This window comes from Seriola aureovittata, chromosome 11 (genome assembly GCF_021018895.1).
Source record: "Seriola aureovittata isolate HTS-2021-v1 ecotype China chromosome 11, ASM2101889v1, whole genome shotgun sequence".
NCBI lineage: Eukaryota > Metazoa > Chordata > Actinopteri > Carangiformes > Carangidae > Seriola > Seriola aureovittata.
In genome coordinates this window covers 12911413-12934322 of record NC_079374.1, presented here as the reverse complement: position 1 = coordinate 12934322, position 22910 = coordinate 12911413, and the positions used below count along the sequence as shown (strand labels likewise).

The 22910-nt window shown below is 40.5% G+C and overlaps 2 protein-coding genes across 7 annotated transcripts in view; one reads left to right on the top strand and one right to left on the bottom strand.

Moving 5' to 3' along the window:
* The window catches only part of hs6st3b (heparan sulfate 6-O-sulfotransferase 3b), a 63246-nt gene extending 43508 nt beyond the window's left edge, over positions 1 to 19738 (bottom strand). Inside the window, exon 1 of the mRNA XM_056390218.1 lies at positions 18478 to 19738. Coding sequence (XP_056246193.1) covers positions 18478 to 19022 — 545 coding nt within the window. The 5' untranslated portion in view covers positions 19023 to 19738. The remainder of the gene's footprint in view (positions 1 to 18477) is intronic.
* A 2246-nt stretch (positions 19739 to 21984) lies between these two features.
* The window catches only part of uggt2 (UDP-glucose glycoprotein glucosyltransferase 2), a 42510-nt gene continuing 41584 nt past the window's right edge, over positions 21985 to 22910 (top strand). For 3 of the 6 annotated variants that reach the window (XM_056389000.1, XM_056389003.1, XM_056388998.1), the window contains exons 1-2: positions 22107 to 22279; positions 22489 to 22639. In XM_056389000.1, the coding sequence (XP_056244975.1) occupies positions 22515 to 22639 (125 nt within the window). In that variant the 5' untranslated portion in view covers positions 22107 to 22279; positions 22489 to 22514. Of the gene's footprint in view, positions 22081 to 22105; positions 22280 to 22488; positions 22640 to 22910 lie in introns of those variants that run through there. The other 3 variants (XM_056388999.1, XM_056389001.1, XM_056389004.1) reach the window with 3 other exon arrangements.

The following is a 22910-nucleotide window of genomic DNA, read 5'->3' as shown; positions in this document are numbered from 1 at the left end:
TAACAAACAAGGGGATCTGTTTCTCCCATGCTGTTAATCAAATCATTTCGAGGAATGAGGGGAAGATGAGAGTAAAATCATTAACTTCCAACAGTAAATCAGGTTCACTGCCAACCTGTTGTCCCATTAACCCTGAAACCTGTTCAATAGCTAATTAAGGCAATTACTTCAGGCATGACACGCTAGTTAATCATGAATGACTAGCCAATTTATAGTGGTGGCTTCATTACCACTGGCAGCACTCACAGATGCCCCCCTCCAACTCATTCTCAACACACACAGAAAATACTCTGGATAAACGTGGCTGTTGGTCTCCCACCCACTCCCCATTTACAGGGCTATTACTGGAATGGATGGAGGAATGAAAAAGGTGTGCAGGGCAAGTTGGGTACTTAAATTTATGGTGCTCCATCTGCCATCAGTATTTATCTGTGATGCTAAGGAACAAAGTTTTTAATGTTGATTGTGCTTTATTTTTCTGTTTTGGGCTATTCTATGTCTTCAACAATTAGCTGAGAGAGGACAGGAAATGGGAGGAGAGAGGCTAACGCATGCAACAAAGGTCTATGGTCGGATGAAATTTGGGGACATTGCAGTTCATGGCGAGCAACCCAACACCTAAACTACCAATGTGCCTTAAAGATCCAAAATTAATACCCCAGAATGTTCAATATATGCACATATTTTATGTATATTTTTTTAATCACATATCTTTATTGATTTTGAACATGATACATCACTTTTCCAAATGGGTTGGCTGCATCTCTCAAGTCTCACTCGAAATCTCCCATCCTCCCTCCCTCCCTCCCGCCCATTAAATCTGATCGATTGATAAAGATAGTTTACAAAATGATGAAATTAAACTACTTATACTCATATATATGCAGAAATGCATACATGCCTGCGTATCAGAAAAAAAGTACAATTTAAGAAGTTAGGTTATCATTACAAAATATAAGAAATGTGTCCTGTATTTACCTTTATGACTGAATCGCTATGCAAGAAGAAAGCTGATTAATCCAAACATTCAAAGATGGACCACAAATACTTTTCCAGTGTCTAGCAATAAGATACTTTGCACGTAATAGGCAAAGGTTAACCAGTTTACTTTCATGAGTTCTTAGGGCCAGTGCTTCTGGAATAAGACAGAGAATACAAATCTCTGTCTGTGTCAATTGTTCTTTTCCAAAAGTCTTGTGTGTGTTTATACTTCCAAATGCAATTAAATAGTTCCTTTCTCAGTTCTACATTTGATACAACTGTGTGGGATATTAGGATTGAATTTATTCTACTATATGATTAATAGATGTCAAAAAATAATAAAAAAAAACAAGCCGTTTTCCCACTCCTGCTTTGTAATATCCGTCTGAAGATCCCCTATCCATTCTTTTATAATTTGAGGATTCTGTAGATGCCCTTGCAAATTTCCTAAATAATATTGAGATATTCCCTTTAATAAAAGGTCTTATGTTGCCAGGTCTTCAATGATACTGAAAGCAGGGCACTGACGTGACTGAATCCTACAGTGAATGAAATTCTGCATTTGAATATATTTGAACAAATGAGCTGGAGGGATCCCAATTTTCTTGTGTAATATTTTCAAAGGACATAAAGGGTGTTATATCTATGAGGGTCTGAGATCTTCTGTAATCCCCTCTGAGCCCAGAGCCTGAATCCAGGATCTGATTTGTCTGGTGTAAACATTGTAATGCCAAATGGGAGAAACTTGTGATAGTTCTATTGGTTCCCTAAGCATGTCCGGTGATTCACATCAATCTGTAATTGTGGTTTTAACAAATGGATGAGCTCTGCTCTGCTTAAGCCTTCTGAGAGAATTAGAGTAGAGATATGTATCCAGAGTTACTCCTGTGGTACGGTCTTTCTCTATGTGGTCCCATGATAGATCGGAAAGGTCAGAGACCCAGAAGAAGGCCGATCTAAGCTGAGCTGCTTTAAAATACCACAAAAGGTTGTGTAGTTCCCCTGTCATATGGTAGGTTTAGTAGTGTTAGGCTAAGTCTTGATTGTCTTTTTATTCCAGATAAGGTTTGTGAATGCTTTATTGTGCTGGAGAAAACAGCTGGTGGGGCTGTAAGAGGAATTGATTGAAATAACTATAAAAATCTGGGGAGAATAATCATTTTATGAGAAAGCAGTTTAACGAGAACATGTTTTAAAAGTGTGAAACAGAAGGGCAGATAAGGACTGGGCCAATTGTTTGCCTGAGTTCTCTATCTGTGGCTTTCTGGAGCTGTCCACGGTGCTGAACAAGACTTCACTCGCTCTCTAACAGTGTGATCAGTGTGCTCTGACACCTACCTTGTCAGCAGTTCCATCCCATCCCGCTTGAGGGACTGACTCTGACAGACAGTGGCGCTGAGGGAGGCCCTTGAAGTGAACTGTCCTGAGTGGGAGTATTGATTTTTCTGTTTGTCTCCCCTGACTGCGGCAAGGTGGAGGCTAGCTGAAATAACTCCCTCGGCTCTGTGGCCCATTCTTCTCAGCTCCCCTAAAGACCAGCAATACTGTAAGCCTGTTTCTATATGTTCTGTGGTGTCTGCTGCATTCAAGCTGGTCATAGGGCCGCTCATCCTCACGCTGTTAAATGTCACTCTCTCCCCTCCACTGCACCACAATAACTGGTGCTGGCACTGCAGGACACCCCTCCTGGTTGTTCCATTTCCATTTGCAGCCATGAATACAAATTTCTGGATGAACTACCACTCTTGTGAAGACGAGGGGAATTTCATTCTGCTGCTGTTCCACTGAGCTGAAGCCTCCAAATGTTGGGCGACATTAAAAAGCTGAACTGCATTTTTCCCCCGTAGCTCTCATATTAAAAAAAGAAAAAATGAAAGAAAGCAAGCAAAAAGCTCACCTCAAATGCGCACTGCTGGGATAGCTTTGACTTTGATCTACTTTCACCGCACAACACAGCAGACAAGTTTATTGCTGTGATTGCAAGTGCGGTGCGTTAATTAAAAACAGCAGTGGTTACCCTCGCTTAGATGTTGTTTGTCTTCTTAACGTGACAAAAAAACAGCCGCTCATCAAAGCTGTGGCATCTGTTTGCTCTAAGTTATCAGGCATCAGTTTGAAGGTCCTGAGGGACCTGTGGTTCTGTGCCCTTCCTTTTAAACAATTACACCAGGAGTCAGACATGCAACCTAACTCGCTCACACTTTACATTTCAATGTAAATGTCAGACTGACATACCTCCTGCCAAGACTCCCTGTGGACAAACATGTTGTCTGTGGTGCAGCATTTACACCACGTGCAGCAAGAGCGACAGTTCGCATGTAAAGAGAGTAAAAGGCATGACGTGATGGTAATTACGAGGCTACAGAGAAAATTAATTCACCATCTTATGTGTCCATGAAAGAGAACCAGCACCCTCAATGCCAAAAATCACACAAAGGTCTGATCAAAGACGAGGCTGCAAGTCATCGTCAACCTGAACAAACTCAAAAGGTACTGAGAATGTTTTAGCCAATTATAAAAATCTCATATGCTGCTGACCATTTAAAAAAAAAAAAAAAAAAAAAGATCATAATATAATAACTGAACAGAGAACATGGGTCCTATTGAAGGCTCAACAGCCCACCAATAATTGCAGCATTTAGAATATAATTTGATTTTACTTTACCTTTAACTCACGACAAAATGAGACACCTGCTGTACAGAGGCACCTTATTTCACAGCCTTTAAACACAACCTCCCACTGGTAAAACCATTATCATCGCTAAATCAAGACATTAGAGGGTGTGGGTGAAGTCTGCACAAGAGGATCCTGGGGGCCAATAATCAGGGAGAATGTTATGTTCAGAGAGAGTTTTAAAAAAAAGTCTGTGTGCAGTCTAGAAAAATAGCTATTTAGTCTGGCAAAAGACATTTGCTGACAAATCAAATCAAAAGAAGAGGGTGGAGAGAACATCACATTCTTGATAATGACTACACTGTATTTCTACTGTTTACCTTGCAATTGTCACTATGAAAGATACATGCATGAGATACATTTCATTTTATCTCCCTGTACCTGAAACAAGTCCCCCACCAACATAGCCATTTATATTTTTCCAACACTGGGCTGTGTTAGTTCTGAACACCTGGGGGCAAAGCTGGACGCTTGCGCTTCCTGCTGTGAAACCAGCACCACAGAGGGCTGTGACATTGGATCAGGTAAAATGTTAGAAAAAAAAAAAAGGGGTGTCCAAGGACTTATCCTAAAGTCTCTTTAAACCTCTCTGTTCTTTGCCTCTTACTTTTTCTTAGGAACATATCCCTCTTACAGAGAAAATGGATGTGGTAGCACTCAGCAGTGCTGCTTTTCGTGGACCTGGATGGATTGCATGTAAGCGATGAGATTGGTTTCAGTGTTCCCCGTGGACTGAAGCCTTTGGTGTTTGGTGATAAATGCCTCCTGTGTGGTAATACAGTGTGATTAACGGACACAGCCCGAAGCCTGATCCCTCCTCTTCCTCCTCACCGCACCTGAATCAATCATCTACATGGAAAGGCCACAGTCTTGTGCTGGAACAGCTGCTTATAGAGCTCAGCTCTCTCTCCTCTCTCACTGGGGTAGAGCAGAGATGGCTGTAGGACTCACTTTGAGAAACAGTAAATACAAATAATCAAACACATGCAGGCGTTTGCTGTGTGGTGACTGTTTGCTCGTGCTTACGTTTTATGCATTTTCAAAGATATATTCAATCTATGTAGTCCACAATAATCAAAGAAAAAAAACCTTTTCAGCTGAGTTAATTCTACTTTGAAGGTTAAAGCATTGGTGGAGCCATATTTTAAGCACATAATTTGTCTATACCTATACCACGGACAGGTCTTTTAAATATCTTTTTTCATACTGTCACGATCACAGCCGTGCCTCCAATTTATTCCTTGTGTTTCTAGTAATTTCCTTTCCCCTGTGCCTCCTGTGCTCCCCTTGCATGTCTGTCTCTATGAGTACTGTGAGTGCTGTACAAGTCCATGAAAATTTAAGTATCCTGACCAGTGATATTTAAGACAAAAGAATAAAATCAGAAATTACTGCAAGTCAGCAAGAAAACTGCATACCTTTTTTTTTCCTGTCTTTAAATTTAATGTTTTGTAAAGCTTCTTCCCTTTTAACTCTGTGGTGAAAGTGAGACTCTGAAAATCAATTAAACACAATCTCATAAACCTTTCTTTCTTGTCACACCTACCCTCTAAACATCCACATACATACATCCTTCCATTTTTGTAATGCAGAGGTGACACAGCAGGTTGGATTTAAAAGTAAGTCGACACAGGGCTCCTCACTGAGCAGCCAACATGATCAAATTTGAGATTACGACTGACATTAAAAAAAAAAAAGGCTGCAGAAGCAGTTTTACAAATAGCCGTGAAACCGTATCATTGGAGGGGAGATTATGGCAGTGGCATAAGCAGTCAAATCAATCCCTGAGTATTTCTGTGCGAGTCGATAGGGGATCCAGGTTAGGCCCATTAGTCATGTTGGCACTCTGCAATGCATTCCTGGGCCTGAAACGACCCTGCAACTTCTCTGCACGTTGGTGCTGAAAGCTCTCAACACACCCGGCTTTCTCAATATACTTGCTTTTAATAGGCATGTGCGAACTAGAATCAATGCTAATTTATGTCATATGGCATTAATATGTATGGGTTTGTTCTCCATCTTGAAATATTTAACAAAAGGCATAATCTGCTTCTTGATGACATTGAGAGGAAAGAGGCATTTGCTGATAATTCATGTGTACTGCTCAAAATGAAGCACTCAGCACTTAATATGGTTCCTCCCTCTGTACGTTATTATGATTCACAGACATGCCTGGCATTACAAGTGAAACAAATGCCTCTGGTGTTAGGACAATTTCCTTTCACCACCCTTGAGGAGAAAGTAAATAAATTCACAGCTCAGATTACAAACATGAGAGGAGAGGCTTATCGCAGAATGATGAATGAAGCAAAGTCCTACTCTCCATTGCAGAACGAGGACTGATGAGAAGTTAACTGATCCCTGGATTTGCAAGCAGGATTTAAAGCTCTGTTTTGTAGCCAGTCATCTGGCACCTCAAGAGGACTGACTCACATTGAGGGACATCGTAGTCCTATGATGAGGTTGATGTGCTGTATCACAACACGTGCTGGGACATAATGCTATTTGTTCCACACCAGCACTCTGTGATGGCCCAAGATGGTACTCCACTCTCTAGTGCCGTACTGTTGTTAGGACAGATTTTCAATCCATTCTTATTATACTCTGGCCTGGGATCCAATTTATACAGCAGTATTGTTGGTGGGTGTGAACAGAAATTGATCTAAAAAGGGGGAAATCCTTTTCCTGTGGGAAATAATTGTGCAGTCACCATAACATACAACAAACATACCACATCTGATGTTTTCTGCCTCTATATAGAAGATGTTAAAATATATAATAGTTGCATAGTAGTCAAGTCAGTCATAGTTACATTTAATGTGGGATTCCTAAATTCTAAAAAGTTGTTTTGTTATTTAATTAATAAGCTCTTTCGCATATTCTTTACCTTTTCCCTCAGAGCCTGAACTACCAACAACACAGGAGAATGCAGAAGAAAACATTAGGGGAAAAGGTGTGAGCTGATTTGTGTGAGGATCTCTGGCCAATCATGATATTATATCAACCCTCACAGACAACCACCACAAATATAATATAATTCTGTCACGTTTCTTTTGTCTTTGGCTGGTCCCAGTTTCCTTATAGCTCCTGGTTCGCTTTTCTGGCTGTCAGCGGTTGTGTTAGCAACATCGCTCCCGCTATCAGCCAGACTACTGCCGAAAGCAAAAAACAACTAAGAATCCCAATTTGAACTAGAAAACCCTGACCTCTGCGCAATGCTAAAGGCTGAGTAAAACACCCGGTTGTATCAATAAGTAAACGGGTTTTGCTACTTACTGGTCTAGTAAAAATAAGGCCAACTGAATGTTGGAATGTTGAGCCCTGTCAATTCCCGGAGATCTCTCCACCAAGTCAATGCCCGTCTGAGGTTCACTCTTTTCTCTTGTCTTCTATCACTCTACCTCTTTGCCTTCTTTGCCTCATCCAACAACGAGTTACTCCCGTTGTTCCACCGTCCGCCACGTTCCCGCTATCAGGGGTAAACGCTTTCCTTCTCTTGTTTTGGTTGCATAATGGCAGACACACTTCCTTTAAATTGAGCCTTCATTCTTCAGCAGCAGCAACATTGGTGGACAGCATGGCAAAGTGAAACCTTGGGGAACCAAACTAAATGCTGATGGTGCCAGTATTCTATAGCCATTGCACTGTGCAGTCAAAGTTCTTCATAATGATAAGCTACAGCAAAAAACTTGTCTATTGTCACTTTAAATTATATAGTGAACAATGAAAACAAGTGTCTGTCCTTAATTATGTGCACTGCTGATCAAATATCTATAATAATTTTACACAGGAACAAGCACCTATTTATAAATGCAGGAATTTAAGAGGCAATCTGGACTGCAATCTGTTCAGTGAGATTATTCAAATGTCTCTCGCAGCACATCTGACTGATGCAGCAGCAAAGGGAAGATGCAGAGGACACCAGCAGTTAAGATATTATTGATAGAACATATTCTATGGATTACCACTTAATTACATACATATAAGCCAGAAGACGTTGCGTTGGCACAAGGCCAGTCCACGTGAAGGTGACTCGACCTGTGCTTACACTTTAAGTGTGTCGGGTGCTCAGTCAGCCACTGAATCCAAATGGAGGTGCAGTCTGAGGCAGTCAGCCTCACCTAGCCTCCCCACAGTATAACTTACCTGCCGCCAGCTCGCCCCAGATAAGGACAGATGACCTTTCTTTAGGTTGTTTTAATAAATCAACTCCAGAGGCGGTTATTCCTGGCACTGTCCCCTCATCAGGTTTTACAGGTATCAATTGAGAAATAACACAGCCAGACATCTCTGCTGGCATTTTCCACATCACTGTTTGATGTGTCAGTTTGTCAAGTAAAGAGGCATGTATGAATAACACACAGGCACACACACAGGCATGGAAATTGCCCCATGAGTTAACAGGGAGGCTAACCAGGTCTGCCTTCTTTATATGATTGTTGAACAATTCTCTTTCTTCTGCTTCCTTGTACTGATTCTTGGAACTGATGCCTTGTACCAAAAATACAAAGTAAGCTCTAATTAAAACATAAAAAGTGCCCATTTGCTTCTGCTATACTGAGTCTTGCATTCAAAAATTGGTGACACTGAAAGCTAAACTAGTTAAAAGTGAGTCTAAGGCCAAATATTTTTGCAAGACAGCATGAAAGCTACAGCAGTGGTATAAATCCAACAACCACTCATCAAAGCAATTTTCATGAACTTGCTGATCAGGCGGCTTCTGATCAACAAACACTAAAGAATTTATGGTAGAAATCTTTGCGTGTTGCACAATTACTTTTTTATGGACTGTTTATAGTACAGAAGTAGAATGTTCTTTTCTCAATTAGAGGGAAAACAGAGCCAAAGTTAATTGCTCCTCTGATAACAGGAGCACTTGTGCGGCTCAGCCACCAAACAGGCCTCATGGGGACATTAAACACAGAATCTTTGAATTGCTGCACCAGCTGAGTCATTCTCATCACACTGATGACTACATTTAACTAGATCAGTATGAGGTGCTTTGCCTCTCTTCTTTTTACTTCAGTCTAGGGGGTGATCTCACGCTGATCAAAAGCTGACTAGGAAGCAGTTCAGCTCCATGACAGCACATCTGGGATCTGAGGGTTCAGGATGGCACACAGTTCAGTATTAGTACAGAGTATTTATCAGATGGGATGGCATGGATCAAATCAAAAAAACAGCATAATCTTCACAGTGTTATCGGTTTAAGTAAGAAAACTGAAAATTGTTCCATAAAAATAAGGAATGCTCCACACTGCAGCGCCTAATACAACATGACCACTTCTTACCACAGAAAGATCTACCAGAAGTCTACCCAAGCCAGCTTGCGAGAAACTGTGACTGGAGCACAAGGGTCCGAGCCAGCCACTTGACCAAATGCCACACTTTAATCACACTATAAGAGCTGAATCAGACGACTGGAGATTCATATTTGCCAGACCAGCAAGAATTTGACAGCAACAGCAGAGAAGCTGCAAGCCTGCTCTGGCGAGCTGCACAGCTTTCATTAACTAGAGTGGCTTTTAGAGAAGGACGGTAAGCTCCATCCATACTACATCTCAAACAGTTCCAAGCCAAATGGACAAAGACAAATATTCATTACAACTCATACACATGCAAAGCTTTTCATCTTTCCCAAATGGTAATATTGCAATTGGCCTGAAAGGGCTCAGTTATTCAATCACTGTGCACTGAACAATAAATGTATGAAGACAACTCAGGGCTCCCTGTTTGGTGCATCATGTATCAAGCAGCAGATTTTTGCATAGAACTGGGGCACTAATCCGCTTCCCAATAGAAGAGACAGCACATAGCAAAAAATAAATAAATAAATAAACCTTCCTAAAAGTGATTAAAACTTCTGAAAACTGGGCACACACTCACAAGTACACACAACTACAACACATCTTTAGTCAGATAAGTGTTGTGTGATGAAATAAGAATTACAGAGAAGACCCCAGAGATTGGGGCAAAGATTATTAGAACTCATAGCTCCTAAAGTTTATTATCAAATAATCTGAGTACAATGTCATTCCGTTTTCCCGTTCTCAAAAGTATTCAGTATGCAACTGTTGTATTACTTCCTGATTTTAAACCTGCACACATCAGCATTAATTTGGAGTTGTGTCTCTGACCACCTGATAAATCTAAAAGTCAAATAATCACTCTCTTTTAGCTCTGTTTTTTTGCTCTTTTAACTCAACGAAATATCTGGCTTTTAAGCTTCTAAATGTTCCACTGTCTGTCAGGCTGCCTGTTGTTTGGTGCTGGTCAGGTAAGTATAAAATGGGTATTTAGACCTTTTTTGGCTTTAAACAGCTGCCGGCTGTGTCTGGAAATAAGGAGTGAGACAAAGCATGGAGTGAAACAAAACAAAAGTTGCGGGCCATAAATCTAAAACAATGAGCTGAAAGCCGCTATAAAGCTTTGTAGAACTGAGGGGAACTGCAGGGTTGGGTGATAAATCTCTGTGGGTTCATCGCCACGAGCAGCCCCTTTCACATTATACATGGTCATTCTATCCTTCTTCAATATGAAAATATTGATTAGAGCAGCTTTACTATGTCTTTTTTAAAAAAAAATAAATTAATCTGGTTCATTTAATCCAAGTGAAAAATGTAAGTAGAATGCAGAAAGTAGAATTTCATTTCATTGCTCCTCCCCCTGAGATCTCAACTGTTGGATATATATCAATCCTTTGATCAAGTATTAATATCAGAGCCTTGATCAATACTGATGGTTAAGTTAAGTTTCACCTCTCCTTCTTAGCCTCACCCCTGTATTGAAATATCTGCTTCAAAATATTCTCCCTGTTAACTAAGTCTTAAACTAGGACAGTGGTAAAAGCTTCTCATATAGCTCCACGTTCTCTTTGCTGTTTAATTCGAGTCACACTTAAAGACTTCCTTGACTGTTTTAATTTCTTTATCATGACAGTCATGACAAATGCTTGGTGTATACTGTGTTGCACTCTGCGTAGAGGTAACGCTTAATTATCAAACCAACTGGACTACTGCTCGGGCCTGCCAGCGATGACGACTTGAATTAATGACACATGAAAAGCAATATCTGCGCCCTGGAAGTCCAAGGCCTGCAAGGGCACTCTCAGCCCCACACATAATAAACATCCCATCATTGTGATGAGCACTTTGCCTCCCACATCTAAAAATATGACCGGAACTGTAAATCTGCTCAACTTTCCTCCTTCAGGTTCATCTGTGTCTGGAGGGCTTCCATTTCACTGCTGCTTCACTGTGTCTCTTTGGGGTCTTGCAGTTTCATTTTCTGACTTAGCAGGAGGAGTCGGAGCACAACGAAGAAAAGTCTAAGTCCATAAAGAGCAGCAAGAGAATTTATCAATTCACTGGTATTAATGTATTTAATTAAAGTCTCAAATTTGGGCTATTCTCTATAGTCAAACACAGCCAGCGGATATTGCTAAAAACACATTCCCAAAACAGATTAGATATTCTAACAAAAAACTATGAATTAATACTTGATATACTTTAATACCTTTAAGTGCTTGGAGGAAATGGAAATTTTACCATCTGCAATTGCACGACAACTGGGCAAACTCCATCTGATGAACATCATGCAATCTAATGACGGAGCAGATACTTAACGGACGCTGTAGCAAAATTGTTTTGTGAACTGCTGTTTCCAAGGACAGGAATAAACTTTCACCCTTAGCTGAGTGTTGACAAATTGAAAACAACACTAATATGAGTTGCATGGAGTCAAACTGACAAGATACTGTGTGATTATGAAAATGACTGAATCTAGGTCAGCGTCTGCAAAATGTAAAACACAATCGCTCTCTGCATTCAAGTTCATTTGGGTCAGGTTGGTAATGACTCCCTCCCACATGCTGACTCAGGGAGATGCACAGCGCTGGTAGCTGTCGTGCACAGGTAGTAGCTCGAGTGAGAGATGCATGGTTCAGTGATCAGAAGTGGTAACAACCACACAGTAATTGCAGCCTTCTCTGCATCGATGATTAGAAATAAAATATGATGTGGAGTGTTATTCAGCCAAGGATTAGCGCATGTCATCAGTGTGCCATGTAAGTAACAACTGTGAGTTACTGCTCCTGCAGAATCGTTGTAGCAATAAAGTGAATGTGAACATGGTGCTTTGATGACGGGTGGAAAAAACCTAGTGTGGGAAGGAACTTTAACATCAGTAGGTGACATATACATAGCTTCACATGCTTATAAAGTTGCATAATTACAGCCAAGAAACCTGATGAATAAAGAATGATCCTAGCCAAGCAGATAATTCCCATAAAGTATTGCTATCCATCATTCAAACCCTAAGCTAGAGTAACCATTAATAGTAATGCTGGAGACCGCATAGCACACAAAGGACTTTTTCTTCACATCCCAAAACACCGATTTACAGCTATTGTATACAGTCCAACTTAAAGTAGCCCCGAACACAAATGCACAAATAGTTCTACATAGGTTATATCAAAATTATTCAGCGCTACAACCTCCAATAATAAAAAAAAAAAAAAGTCAAATGCATGTAAAGAAATCAGAAAAAAAACAAGACAAAAACTAAGTTGCCTATTTCTGCTCTTTTCATTTGTCTATTTTTTCCCCTCATTCACAATAAAGAGCTCTGACAACACCTTTCTCAGACAGTCCACGCAACGTAAAAACCTCGAGGACACTGTGATGTAAACATCGAGAATCACAGTAGAGGACACCCTCTATCATTGCTTTATCGGGCACATCTCTGTTCCTCTCTCTCTCTCTCTCTCTCTCTCTCCGTTTCATCAAAGGAGAGCATTGAAGAGCGTCCGTACTTTACTCGTGTTTTGGCTTTGGTCTCTTTGTATTTCTGAACTGAGCATTCATTATGCATAAGCAACAAGAAAGTTGCTAATGAAGATTTTATAATTGATAAAAACTGCAACATCAGCATATGCATAAAATTACCATGAGGCCACAGTTAAAAGGGAAGGAACTAAAATAAAACTAGAATTACTGCCTCGCTATTGTATGCCTCCGCCGACCAGCCAAGTTGCATCTCCCCTTTCTGAGTTACAACACTGAATAATGCGTGTAACTAAGTGTAAGTGTTTTTGCAGAACATTATGATGTCACAGTGAAGTCGACCTTGGACCATTTGAATATATGTCATTACTTAATTTTATCCTAGTAGAAATTAGTATTCAATTGTATCATAATTAGCCTATGAATTTGAGAGATATGGCTGAAAACATGTTTCGTGAGGGGCCTGTGGCACTGGCTGTTGACGGTGTGGAGGCATAATGAAAAGGGGGCAGAAAGCTGTGCACTCTGTCCTAAAAGGGCCAACACTTAAAATGTATGTGTATTAATTCAATTGCTATGAACATTGTTTACATCTCCATGTGGATGATTATGGTCTTTATACAAATTATTACTTAATGTACCTGCTACATAAGTATAAAATGGAGAGAAAAAAAAGAGTGGAACTTCTGAACACAAACAGACAGAAAAACAAATCAGTAGTTAATTCAGTGTCAGCTGCCTCAGCTACATGTATTGAAGTCTCTCTTGTTTGTACTGTCGAATCAAACGTAAATGTCTAACAACGCTTAATGGCGAAATGTGTTTATGAATGGAACTATAGGCACAGAAACGAGGATGATTTGCTTGTTTCCAATTACTAGCTAGAAAATATGGAGGTATGCACTCTGCAAAGACTGCTGCACACCCTTCACCACTGAAGTTATTGCAAAACACACACACATATCTTGAATTGCCATGTGAGCATCCTACTGGCTTGATTCAATGAATGAAGGATTGTTTAATGTACATCTGGATGTGCATCAAAACAGAACACGTATGAACAAGTACGCATATCCTATGAAGGCTTTACAAAGACGAGTCATAACAGTAAGTGTGTCCGCATGTGACACAGCTGTATCTATTTCTTATTACATATTTAGCATTTTATTGCTGCCTCGCTATTTACATGTGTAGTGTCCTTTGATTGATTGATTTATCCAGTTTTATCCAAATATTTTAAAAACCCCATTGGGTGAAGATGATGGGATGGAATTAGTAGAAGTAGACGTGGTGAAAGTGTTATTGTAGGTACTGTTTAAGCCATGCGATTAATCATGGTTTTTTTCCCCTTATTTAAACTGTAATTATTGACCTGGTCATGATAAGCTTCTGTGTACAATTGTCCCTGAGAGCATAAATAAAGTTTTTTTTTTTTTTTTTTAATGAAGAGTAATTGAATTAAAGAGTCAATGGTTAAAAACGTTATTGTGGCTCTATCTGAACCTAAACCCCGAATCATTTTTATTTGGCCCATGACCTAACGTAAAAAAAAAAACAAAAAGAAAAAAACCCTCACCACCCAACCCTCATAGTAACAAGACTTTGATGTACTATAAAACTATAAAATAAATATGAATCTCTGTAACGAATACAAATTCATGAGTAATGGGCTGGCTGTGGACCGTGCTTGAACTCTTCAAAGATCTGTATCATAAATGAACCACCAAGGTGGTACACTGTTTTGGAACAGTGAAAGAGAAAGGAGAAATATTAACTAAATTTTGATCAGGTCAACAGTAATTCAAAGATCGGCCATTAAAAGTCACTAAAATACCCCATGTAGAAATTTTGTAAACTTAACACACTCATGATTCAGCCGACAAATCTTCATCTGGAATTGCTTCTATGGACACACAGGCTACTGTGAGAGATGCTGGCATTGTCAACAGCAGCACATTTCGCAACGAGATTGATGACCCTGATTAATTAAATTCACTTGTATATCGACTAAACATCCAGTTTTAAATGCCGACCACATATGAAAGCTCTGATTTGCTATAATACAACATATTCAGAGGAGCCGCAAATAATTAAAGCTATGCAGAAGAATGTGGAGAAATAAGAAGCTCAGGTATAATCAGTGGTTACTTGTTTGTCTTCACCCCACCACCCTTTAAGCTCGCACTCTGAGCACTAAGGGAATGTTGTGTAAAAGTCTGTTTCACCTCAAACGAAGAAGAAGTCTGTCCTTTGTGCCCTGTTTGTGCTGGATATTCTGCCTCTGTCTCCTGCAGTACTCCACCCACGAACCATATGTCCCTGGACTTTCTTCCTGTTTCCAGATCCACCTGCTCACCTGTTTGCTATTACCAATCACTGGAACCTCCACGCCTACCTACACACCTGTTCCTCATTCCCCTCACTGTCTCCCCTGTATCTATACCATCCCGTTTTCAATGCGTTTCCCCTTTGTGCCCTTCATGCTGTGGACTTGTTCCTGTTACCTTGCCCAATACCTGCATTTAGCTAGCTGTTGTCTCTTACCTGCCTGTCTGTCTGTCTGTCTGTCTGTCTGTCTGTCTGTCTTCCACACTGCCTGTAAACTTGGTCTTCCTCATTTATTTGATCAATTTGACTGCACCAGTCTCCCTATTTGTTTGCGCAGTTTCCCCCCTGCCTGTGCTCCTTTACCACCAGCCGTGATACTTTGTTTTGTATGAATCTTAATGTGCATGCATGAACGTTTTTGAGTTCTGGTTGAGTGACCTTGCTCTACATGGAGGATGCATCTTCTCAGTGTTTTCTGATGTGTGATAAAGGCTTCATGCGGCTCTTCCACTATTAATGACACTTCTGCATAATAACATCTTAAATGGTTTTTAATTATCAGACGGGAAGATTTGACAGAAGTGTTCTTCTGTTCTGTCTACTGGGAACAATGTGGCTAGTATTGATTCATATATGGTTCTGTGATTATTAAACTAAGATGATAATAAAGAAATTACATTACAATATACATGGATAATTGGAAAGCCCTGAGCCCAACGCAGCTGATTTATTCAATGTGTATTGTGTATGCCTCACTAGAGACTTCAAGCTGTATGTTTGATAATCACATTTCCTCACCTCAGACCTGCAGCCGTAACAATAAAGCTGTGTTGCTGTTGTTTTTTTAATCTCTGTGACATTTTCTGACTGCACAAGAATGGAAACTGATGGTAAATATTGCAGTGAGAAACGGGAAGAGCTCATTCTCTATTCAATGGAAAAGCAACATCAAATATTTCTCTGATATTGATCTACAACCTTTTACTACACATGCAAAACTTTTCTGAAGACATGATTTACTCGGACCTTGCTTTATGCATTGGAAACTTAATTTTGAAAATCAGCTCCTGGTTTTGTAACCACAGTGTTATATTGAATATACGTACCCAAGATACTCCACAACAAGCAGTTGGATAATGAACATGTAACAATCAGAAATAATTTGTAACAGCTCTCTTCAGCAGAGGTCTCTGAAATTGCTTGGGAGGAAAACAACCTGCTCAACAAGCCATGTTCATTCAGCAGACAATGATAATACAGTGATGCTCTCCACAAAGCAACTTAAGAGGATAGCACTTAGAGGTATGTTTCTCCAAAAAGCCCCTGAAGAGAGCCGGCCTGCCTGCTCCACTTCTCCCCTGACTGACAGCACACTCCAGAGGAGCCACGCTGCAGGACATGCACACTGATCCAGTCTGACACGCCTGACCTTTCCTGGGCCGCATGGCTGGCTCACCGTGCTGTGCGCCCTGGCCGGCTGAAAAGGCCATACAGTGCCATGCAGGCAGTGCCATCGCAGCCCACCCCACCCCACCCCACACCGCCTCCTTATACTGCCATCTGAAGAGCTGGCAAGGTGAATGCCTGGGACTGCAGAAAGACAACCACTCAATCTGAGAGGCTCTCAACGGCATAACAAGGGCATGCCATCTGAATTTGGCAGAGATTGGTATTCCCCATTGCACCCTTAGGTGGAGTTAAGATTATTGTAACAAGTGGATTATTGTGTTTTTGTTACAAATGATGCATTTAACTCTGCAAGAGTCCTTTTTTTTTTTACTTTGACCCTATATAATTAAAGATACTTTAATTATGCTATTATTGCTCACACAGAAAATTATTATGACAATGAAATTTGCATGATACTTTTAGTCATCTCACTTAGTAAATGTGCCGTGTTCAGTGGACGGTTAGTGAGGGGTTCTAACACAGTGTGTCTGCCAGCAGTCTTGGTCGAGGCAGAATAATCTCAGAATAGATGCTGCAGGAGCCCACTGAAGAACAAGGGATGGGAGGACTGTAAGTGCAGATTCTGCAGCTGTGAAATGAAGAGCTGTCGCATCTAGTGAGCACTTTCCAGAGTAAAAGAAACACTTGGTACAGCAGAAATAAATCATGGGCTCATGTACTTCAGTGCATGATTGTATTTTTCAAAACAGAGAAGGATATTGTCCAGCGTGTGTGACAAGACGTTTGGTCGTTGCTTTTCCTATCTGATATTTACTTGTACAAATATTACTGAGAATATTCAACTGACTAATCATTTTTGACATGCTAGATTAATGAACAGCCTAAACTGTAATGCAATTTAAAAAATCAGTGATCCAAGAAACACTAACTGCACTGAAAAATACATACACCCACTGTGCTGAGTAAAAAAAAAAACACGAACAAACATATATTGCTGATGCAGTGACTAGTTCATTACAACGCACCCTTATTAGTGAGTGTACTGCATCTCTGTTATATCAAGCAATTGCAAATGTCTTCTGTACAGCAATTACGACTGAGATGAAGTGTTTCTGCTTTGCATTTCCTCTCAGATAACTTCATCTACCGAACAAACTTCTTGAAATAAATGGCATCAAATGTAAAGACGCTGTGCGGTGCAACGGTAGTGAGCTAGTTCTGTAATCCCACAAGTACACCTCAAAGGGACTCTGACACATCACACAAAGACACAAAGGCCGAGGACGCAGAGAGAGTTGTTTGTGCTGACTCCCATTTGAGTACGAAAACAGCACAATTTTCTACACCTTTATTGAGAAAGGAGGATACCCTGATTCACGAGGATGAGAATTCAGCTAAGAAAATCAGTCACTAACCCTTCAATTTATCCTTGTGGATCAGAGTGTGTGTGCTCTCACAAATTTCTCTGTCAAATTTCAATAGCTGCAAATAGAGCTTTCACCACTGCAATAAGAGCTTTCACCGCCAGGTGCGAGAACATTTAGACTGTGCTCTCACAAACAACTAATTTTCTTCTGTGAAAGGGGGCGTTCAGTAAATGGTTCAGTACAATTGGTTAACAACAGGGAGAATAACAGCAGCACAGCTGGGCGGGAGCAAGTTCACTGTGAATGATGTGAACACGAGGAACACACAGGAAATTTATGTAAGGGTCAAACAAAGTTTAATATTGTGCTGAATGCTGTTTTTGTAGTTTATACCATTACATTATGCTCAGTCTCACACACTTACCCACCTACCACAGATGTGAGGTGTGAGTTAGTTGCAATCGTTTGCCTTTTCACAATAACTGCCATTTGGTTTCTTTGTGGAAGCTTGCAGTAAATATCTAATCTGCAAATGTCTCATCTATGAATTGATGGTAGAGAGTTGTGGTTCTATTCCTGACTTAACAATAATAGGCCTATATTTCTCCTGATGGGAGACGGTGAGACCCCATCCCAGCCTGTGCCCATTCCATCACTGCTTACTTTACGATTCAAGACAGAAGTATGTGCCAAATTACATAAGTTCAGAATTAAAGTTACATGTGGACTGCATCAAGAGGCCCCAGTGGTTTGTGTAATGCATGTCTGTTTGAACACACCATCTGCGACCCTGGTGGTAGCTACAGTATGGGGGCCCAGAGAGCATGTTTTTTGTATACCTGTTTATTCACACAAAACACACGCGCGCGCGCGCGCACACACACACACACACACACACACACACACGTACATACACACACACACACACACGTACCTTTTATTCCTCTGGGCTTCCTTCTTATCCATAATAACAGGTACACAGTTCGTTAGCTCGGTCCAGTCTGCATGCAGTCCGCAGCTCCAGCCTGTGGAGAACCGGGAGAAAAGCCAGGACTCCTCTTTTCCTGGTCGGTGACATGTGCATTTCTTCTGTCCTGGCTTGCAGTCGCACGGCTGCTCCAAGCGAATATTCCTCACCAAGTGCCTCCCGAAAGTGGTTCCTCCGGTCTTCTGGATGTGCAGAAACACTATCACGTCGTCCCCTTTGATGTTGAACTCCACGTGTCTGTCAAGGTCTCTTTCGGTGAAGTTGAATTTTGACGGCACTTTTGGAGGGCTGTCATCCTCCAGGTCTTGATCTCTGTAGAAATCATCGGTGTCCTGGTAAGGGGTGGAAAGTAGGCTTACCCCCTCAAATTTCTCCCCAGTCTTAAAGTGGCACGAATTACTGCCGGCGGGACATATGTACTGATAACCTATCATAACAAAAAGGACAGCTAAAATAGGAACCAAGATGAGCTTACTGCATCTATCATCCATTATATCAAGATAGTGTCTTCATTCCATTACTGTGAATAATAAGTAGCACCCATTGGTTCTTCAGGGATCAATAATCCTCCATGCCTCAGATACATTAAAGGTGCATTTTATTTAAGTGCCTCATGTTGATCAAATAACACCCTCCAAATACGCATGATCTGGACAAGAGGACAGGTCCGCCTTTAGGTTTCTAAAATATTGCACGCCGTCTGCACTGCGCTGGAAATCTTGTCCAAAGTCAAGAGTCATGGCATTAAAATGTTTGGCTGTCCAACTTCTGAAGCCAGTGTAGAGCTGCATCCGCGCCGACGACTCCCATGCTCCGGTATCAAGTTGAAACTGAGACAATCGAGGAGAGTTTTTAGTTTGTTTTTTTTTTTTTGTTCTTTTTTTCCCCCCACTGTTCCCGGTTTAAATCGCAGTATGGTTCATTTCTATAATAGACTTATTTCAGCAGAAATATAGCACGGCTCGGACCGCTGGGCTGGATCCTCCGGCGGCATCCTACAACATCCTTCGCGGGTTGAGGCGGTCTGACTGACTGTGCTGAAGCAGTGCTTTTGAGAGGATGCTGCTGCATCCGATCCGACAAATATGCGTTATGCTCTCGTCGTGGTTGGGCTGGCTGGGAAAGCTCCACATCCCATCCCGTCCATCCCATAATCTTGTTTAACACAGTGCAAAGCCAGAAGCCCAAACGGACCCTGAACTGAGACAACATGGAGATTTAACCACATATAAATACCAAATCCGCTGTAACTTTTTGAAGCGCATTCATCCGAGTGTGACCTTTGAGGATTAAAGAGATATCACTATTCCTGTTCCTCTACAGCCTACGGTTGCCAGTGTTAATAATAAATATTTTAAATAGCCAAATTTGATGTCTAATATCTGCTCAAAATACAGTGCTGTTAGGAGAACCAGTTAAATGTGAAACAGGTGCTGCAACAATGTTAGTCACACGTCCATTGCAACCACAGACAATACAATTTTATCAATCTATTAAAAAAGTACAGATCTATCTATCTATCTATCTATCTATCTATCTATCTATCTATCTATCTATCTATCTATCTATCTATCTATCTATCTATATTTGAATTTATGTGTTGCTAATTCTTCTTTCATTAATGCTCCTAGTTGACTTAATTAGCGTCCATTACTATTTTAAGTTAAAATGTCATTTGTGGCCAACTGCCAAAATACCCAAAGTTTTAACTGATGTGAAATGAGAAAGCTTGACATGAACCTGTAAAGTGATACCAAAATTATTTTTAAAAGGGATAGTCTGCCCATTTTACACATCAAGCTCAGTTTACTGGTCATGGGAAGTAGAAGGCCTACTCAACCTGTGAAACAGCTGTACAATAACATCTGTGGCTCTGTGGGAAACTTTACAAAGTCTGCGGAAAAGGTTTTTTTTTAACAGAAAGCCTACTTTACAAACACCGTGGAGTCCCGAAGAAGTGAGACTTTAGCAGGCAGGAAGGGAATATTGAAAGATGGGGTTTGAATTTGGGAATTGTAGGACACATATGGATTATAAATCAGGACATCTCAGCCTCTTCCACAATGATTTTGTTGATTTAGATCATTCTTTTTTTTTTTAGATCTTTTTCTCACAAACTCACCAAATTTATAGAGGTCAAGTTTTATTCATATAGCCCAATAACCAAATCACAAAATTTGCCTCAAGGGGCTTACAATACAGCAGACACCTTCTATCCTTAGACACACTTGGATAGGGAAAAGCCCAAAAACCCCTTTAAGAACAGAAAAAAATGGAAAACCCCAGGAAGAGCAAGAGAGAAGGGGTCCCTCCTCCAGGAAGGACAGATATACAATACATCTTGTGCGTACAGAAAAGTGAAACTATAGACAATCAGGATGACAAATTTACAGATAGATAGTTAAGATATATTAAGTCTGATATTAAATTGCTGGACTACCTCTCTAATTCTACTGACTGACTAATAGATTGATAGTTTTTTTCTGTAATAATAATAATAATAATAATAATATAAAGGTTACTTGTGATTATTATCATTTATTAAGTTATACCTGCATAGGCAAGTTGTGTGAGCTTCATCTTGACATTAGCTCATTATTAACATAATGTAGTCTCTGGCAAATTCCTACACAGTTTTACTCCTAACCACATACTCACTACAGTTGTGTAGCTACAGCTCTTTTCTTTTTCTTTCTTTCAAGTCTATTCATTGATGTTAATTTTAAAGTTCAAATTAAATCATATTCATGTCTTTTTAACTTTTAGGTTCTTCACATCTTTAATTAAGGTGCCATACTGCTTCAGTACAGAAATATAAAATGATGAAAGCAGGGTTTGGAGCCAGTTGATATAAGAAATATATTCACTTACATCCCCCAAGATACACATCAAATACACTAATCCGCAAATTACTTCCCATTTTACTGACTAAACTCTGGATATTTTCCCCAAATAAATAGAATTACAAACTTTAAAAACACAAATAAAAAGGCAGTTTCCAACATTTCTCTTACAGGATAAATTTGTTGTAAAACATTGGAAGATCTTATATAACTCTATTACTATTGCAGTTTATGCTGGATACAGTAAGCCTCTTTCCACTGTACAGTCAGAATAGAAGACCAAAATCATTAAATTAAATTAGCTTTTATGTGTTTATGTCCAGGTTTGAATAAACTGCCTGTGGAATTTGGCCAACACAACACGCTCCAGTGTTTGGTGGGAAAGCGTTTGAGCATCCGCGTATGCCTCTATAGCTGTCTGCCGCCGTGCCAGAGTAAATTCCCCATTTACAATCAGATTTTATTTAATTTCGCACCCACTGTCACTCATTGTGTCCCTGCAAATAACCTGGTAAAGTTAGCCTTGAAACAAATACACGCCAAGCGTTATTTTTAATTTAGAGGTTGCTTCAGTCGTGTTTAATGGTCTGCGTGAGCCACCCTGTTACGCCGGCAGCTTGCTAGCTCTGCGGGTTGACAGTTAGCTGCCCAAAATACCTACCTGAAGCATTTTGCTTTGTATGGAAGCGGTCAGCATCACTAAGGGGTGAGGGGTATATTATTGGAAACCTATAAACCAACAGCCATGTAGTTCTAATTACACTTTTATGTGTATCAAGCTATATTTTTTCGTTAAAGCACGCGAGTGTAGCGGTTACGTTTTCAACCACGACTAGCCTGTTTACCTTTGTGCTACAGCCAAGTTAACTTCAGCCTCAACGTTTATTTACGTTAAGTAACGTTTGGTAAGGCTAACAACTCGATTATATTTTCTCACACAGCTTCTCACGCAACGTTGAATTTGTGGACTTATTTTTTATTTTTTTAATATATATGTCAATGTGTACCGGTGTTGTGTTTGGGATAAAGACTTACAGTAACTACGTGGCACTGCCTGGCACTTCTGTAAAGGCAGGGGATCGGTGCTGACCCCGCTGGTTTCTGCTCTCTGTAGGTTCATGACACATCGCGCTGGCTATAATGAGGGCTGTTATTGTGCTGTCACTGCTGCTGCTGAACATACATCATGTCATATCAGCACCCAAAGGAGTCACTGCCAGTCTAAAAGCCAAGTGGAGCATGACGCCTTTCCTCCTGGAGACAAGGTACTCATCATCCCTGGACATGCATTCAAACAGATCAAGCAATAAACAGGGCCGTAGCCATGAGTCCGAGCCCCCCACATGCATACTCTACCAGGGGTTAAATCGGGATTTGTGAGGAGGGGGAGTACTTTGCTAATTAGGTGGAGGTGGTAGGGGGGGAGTGGGTCATGGGGACAGTTTCTTCAGAAGAAAGTACCTCCACTGAAAACTTTAGAGCTTGTGTTCTGTGGATGTGGATTGTCCAGAGTAACAAGGAGATTGTTTCTGGAAA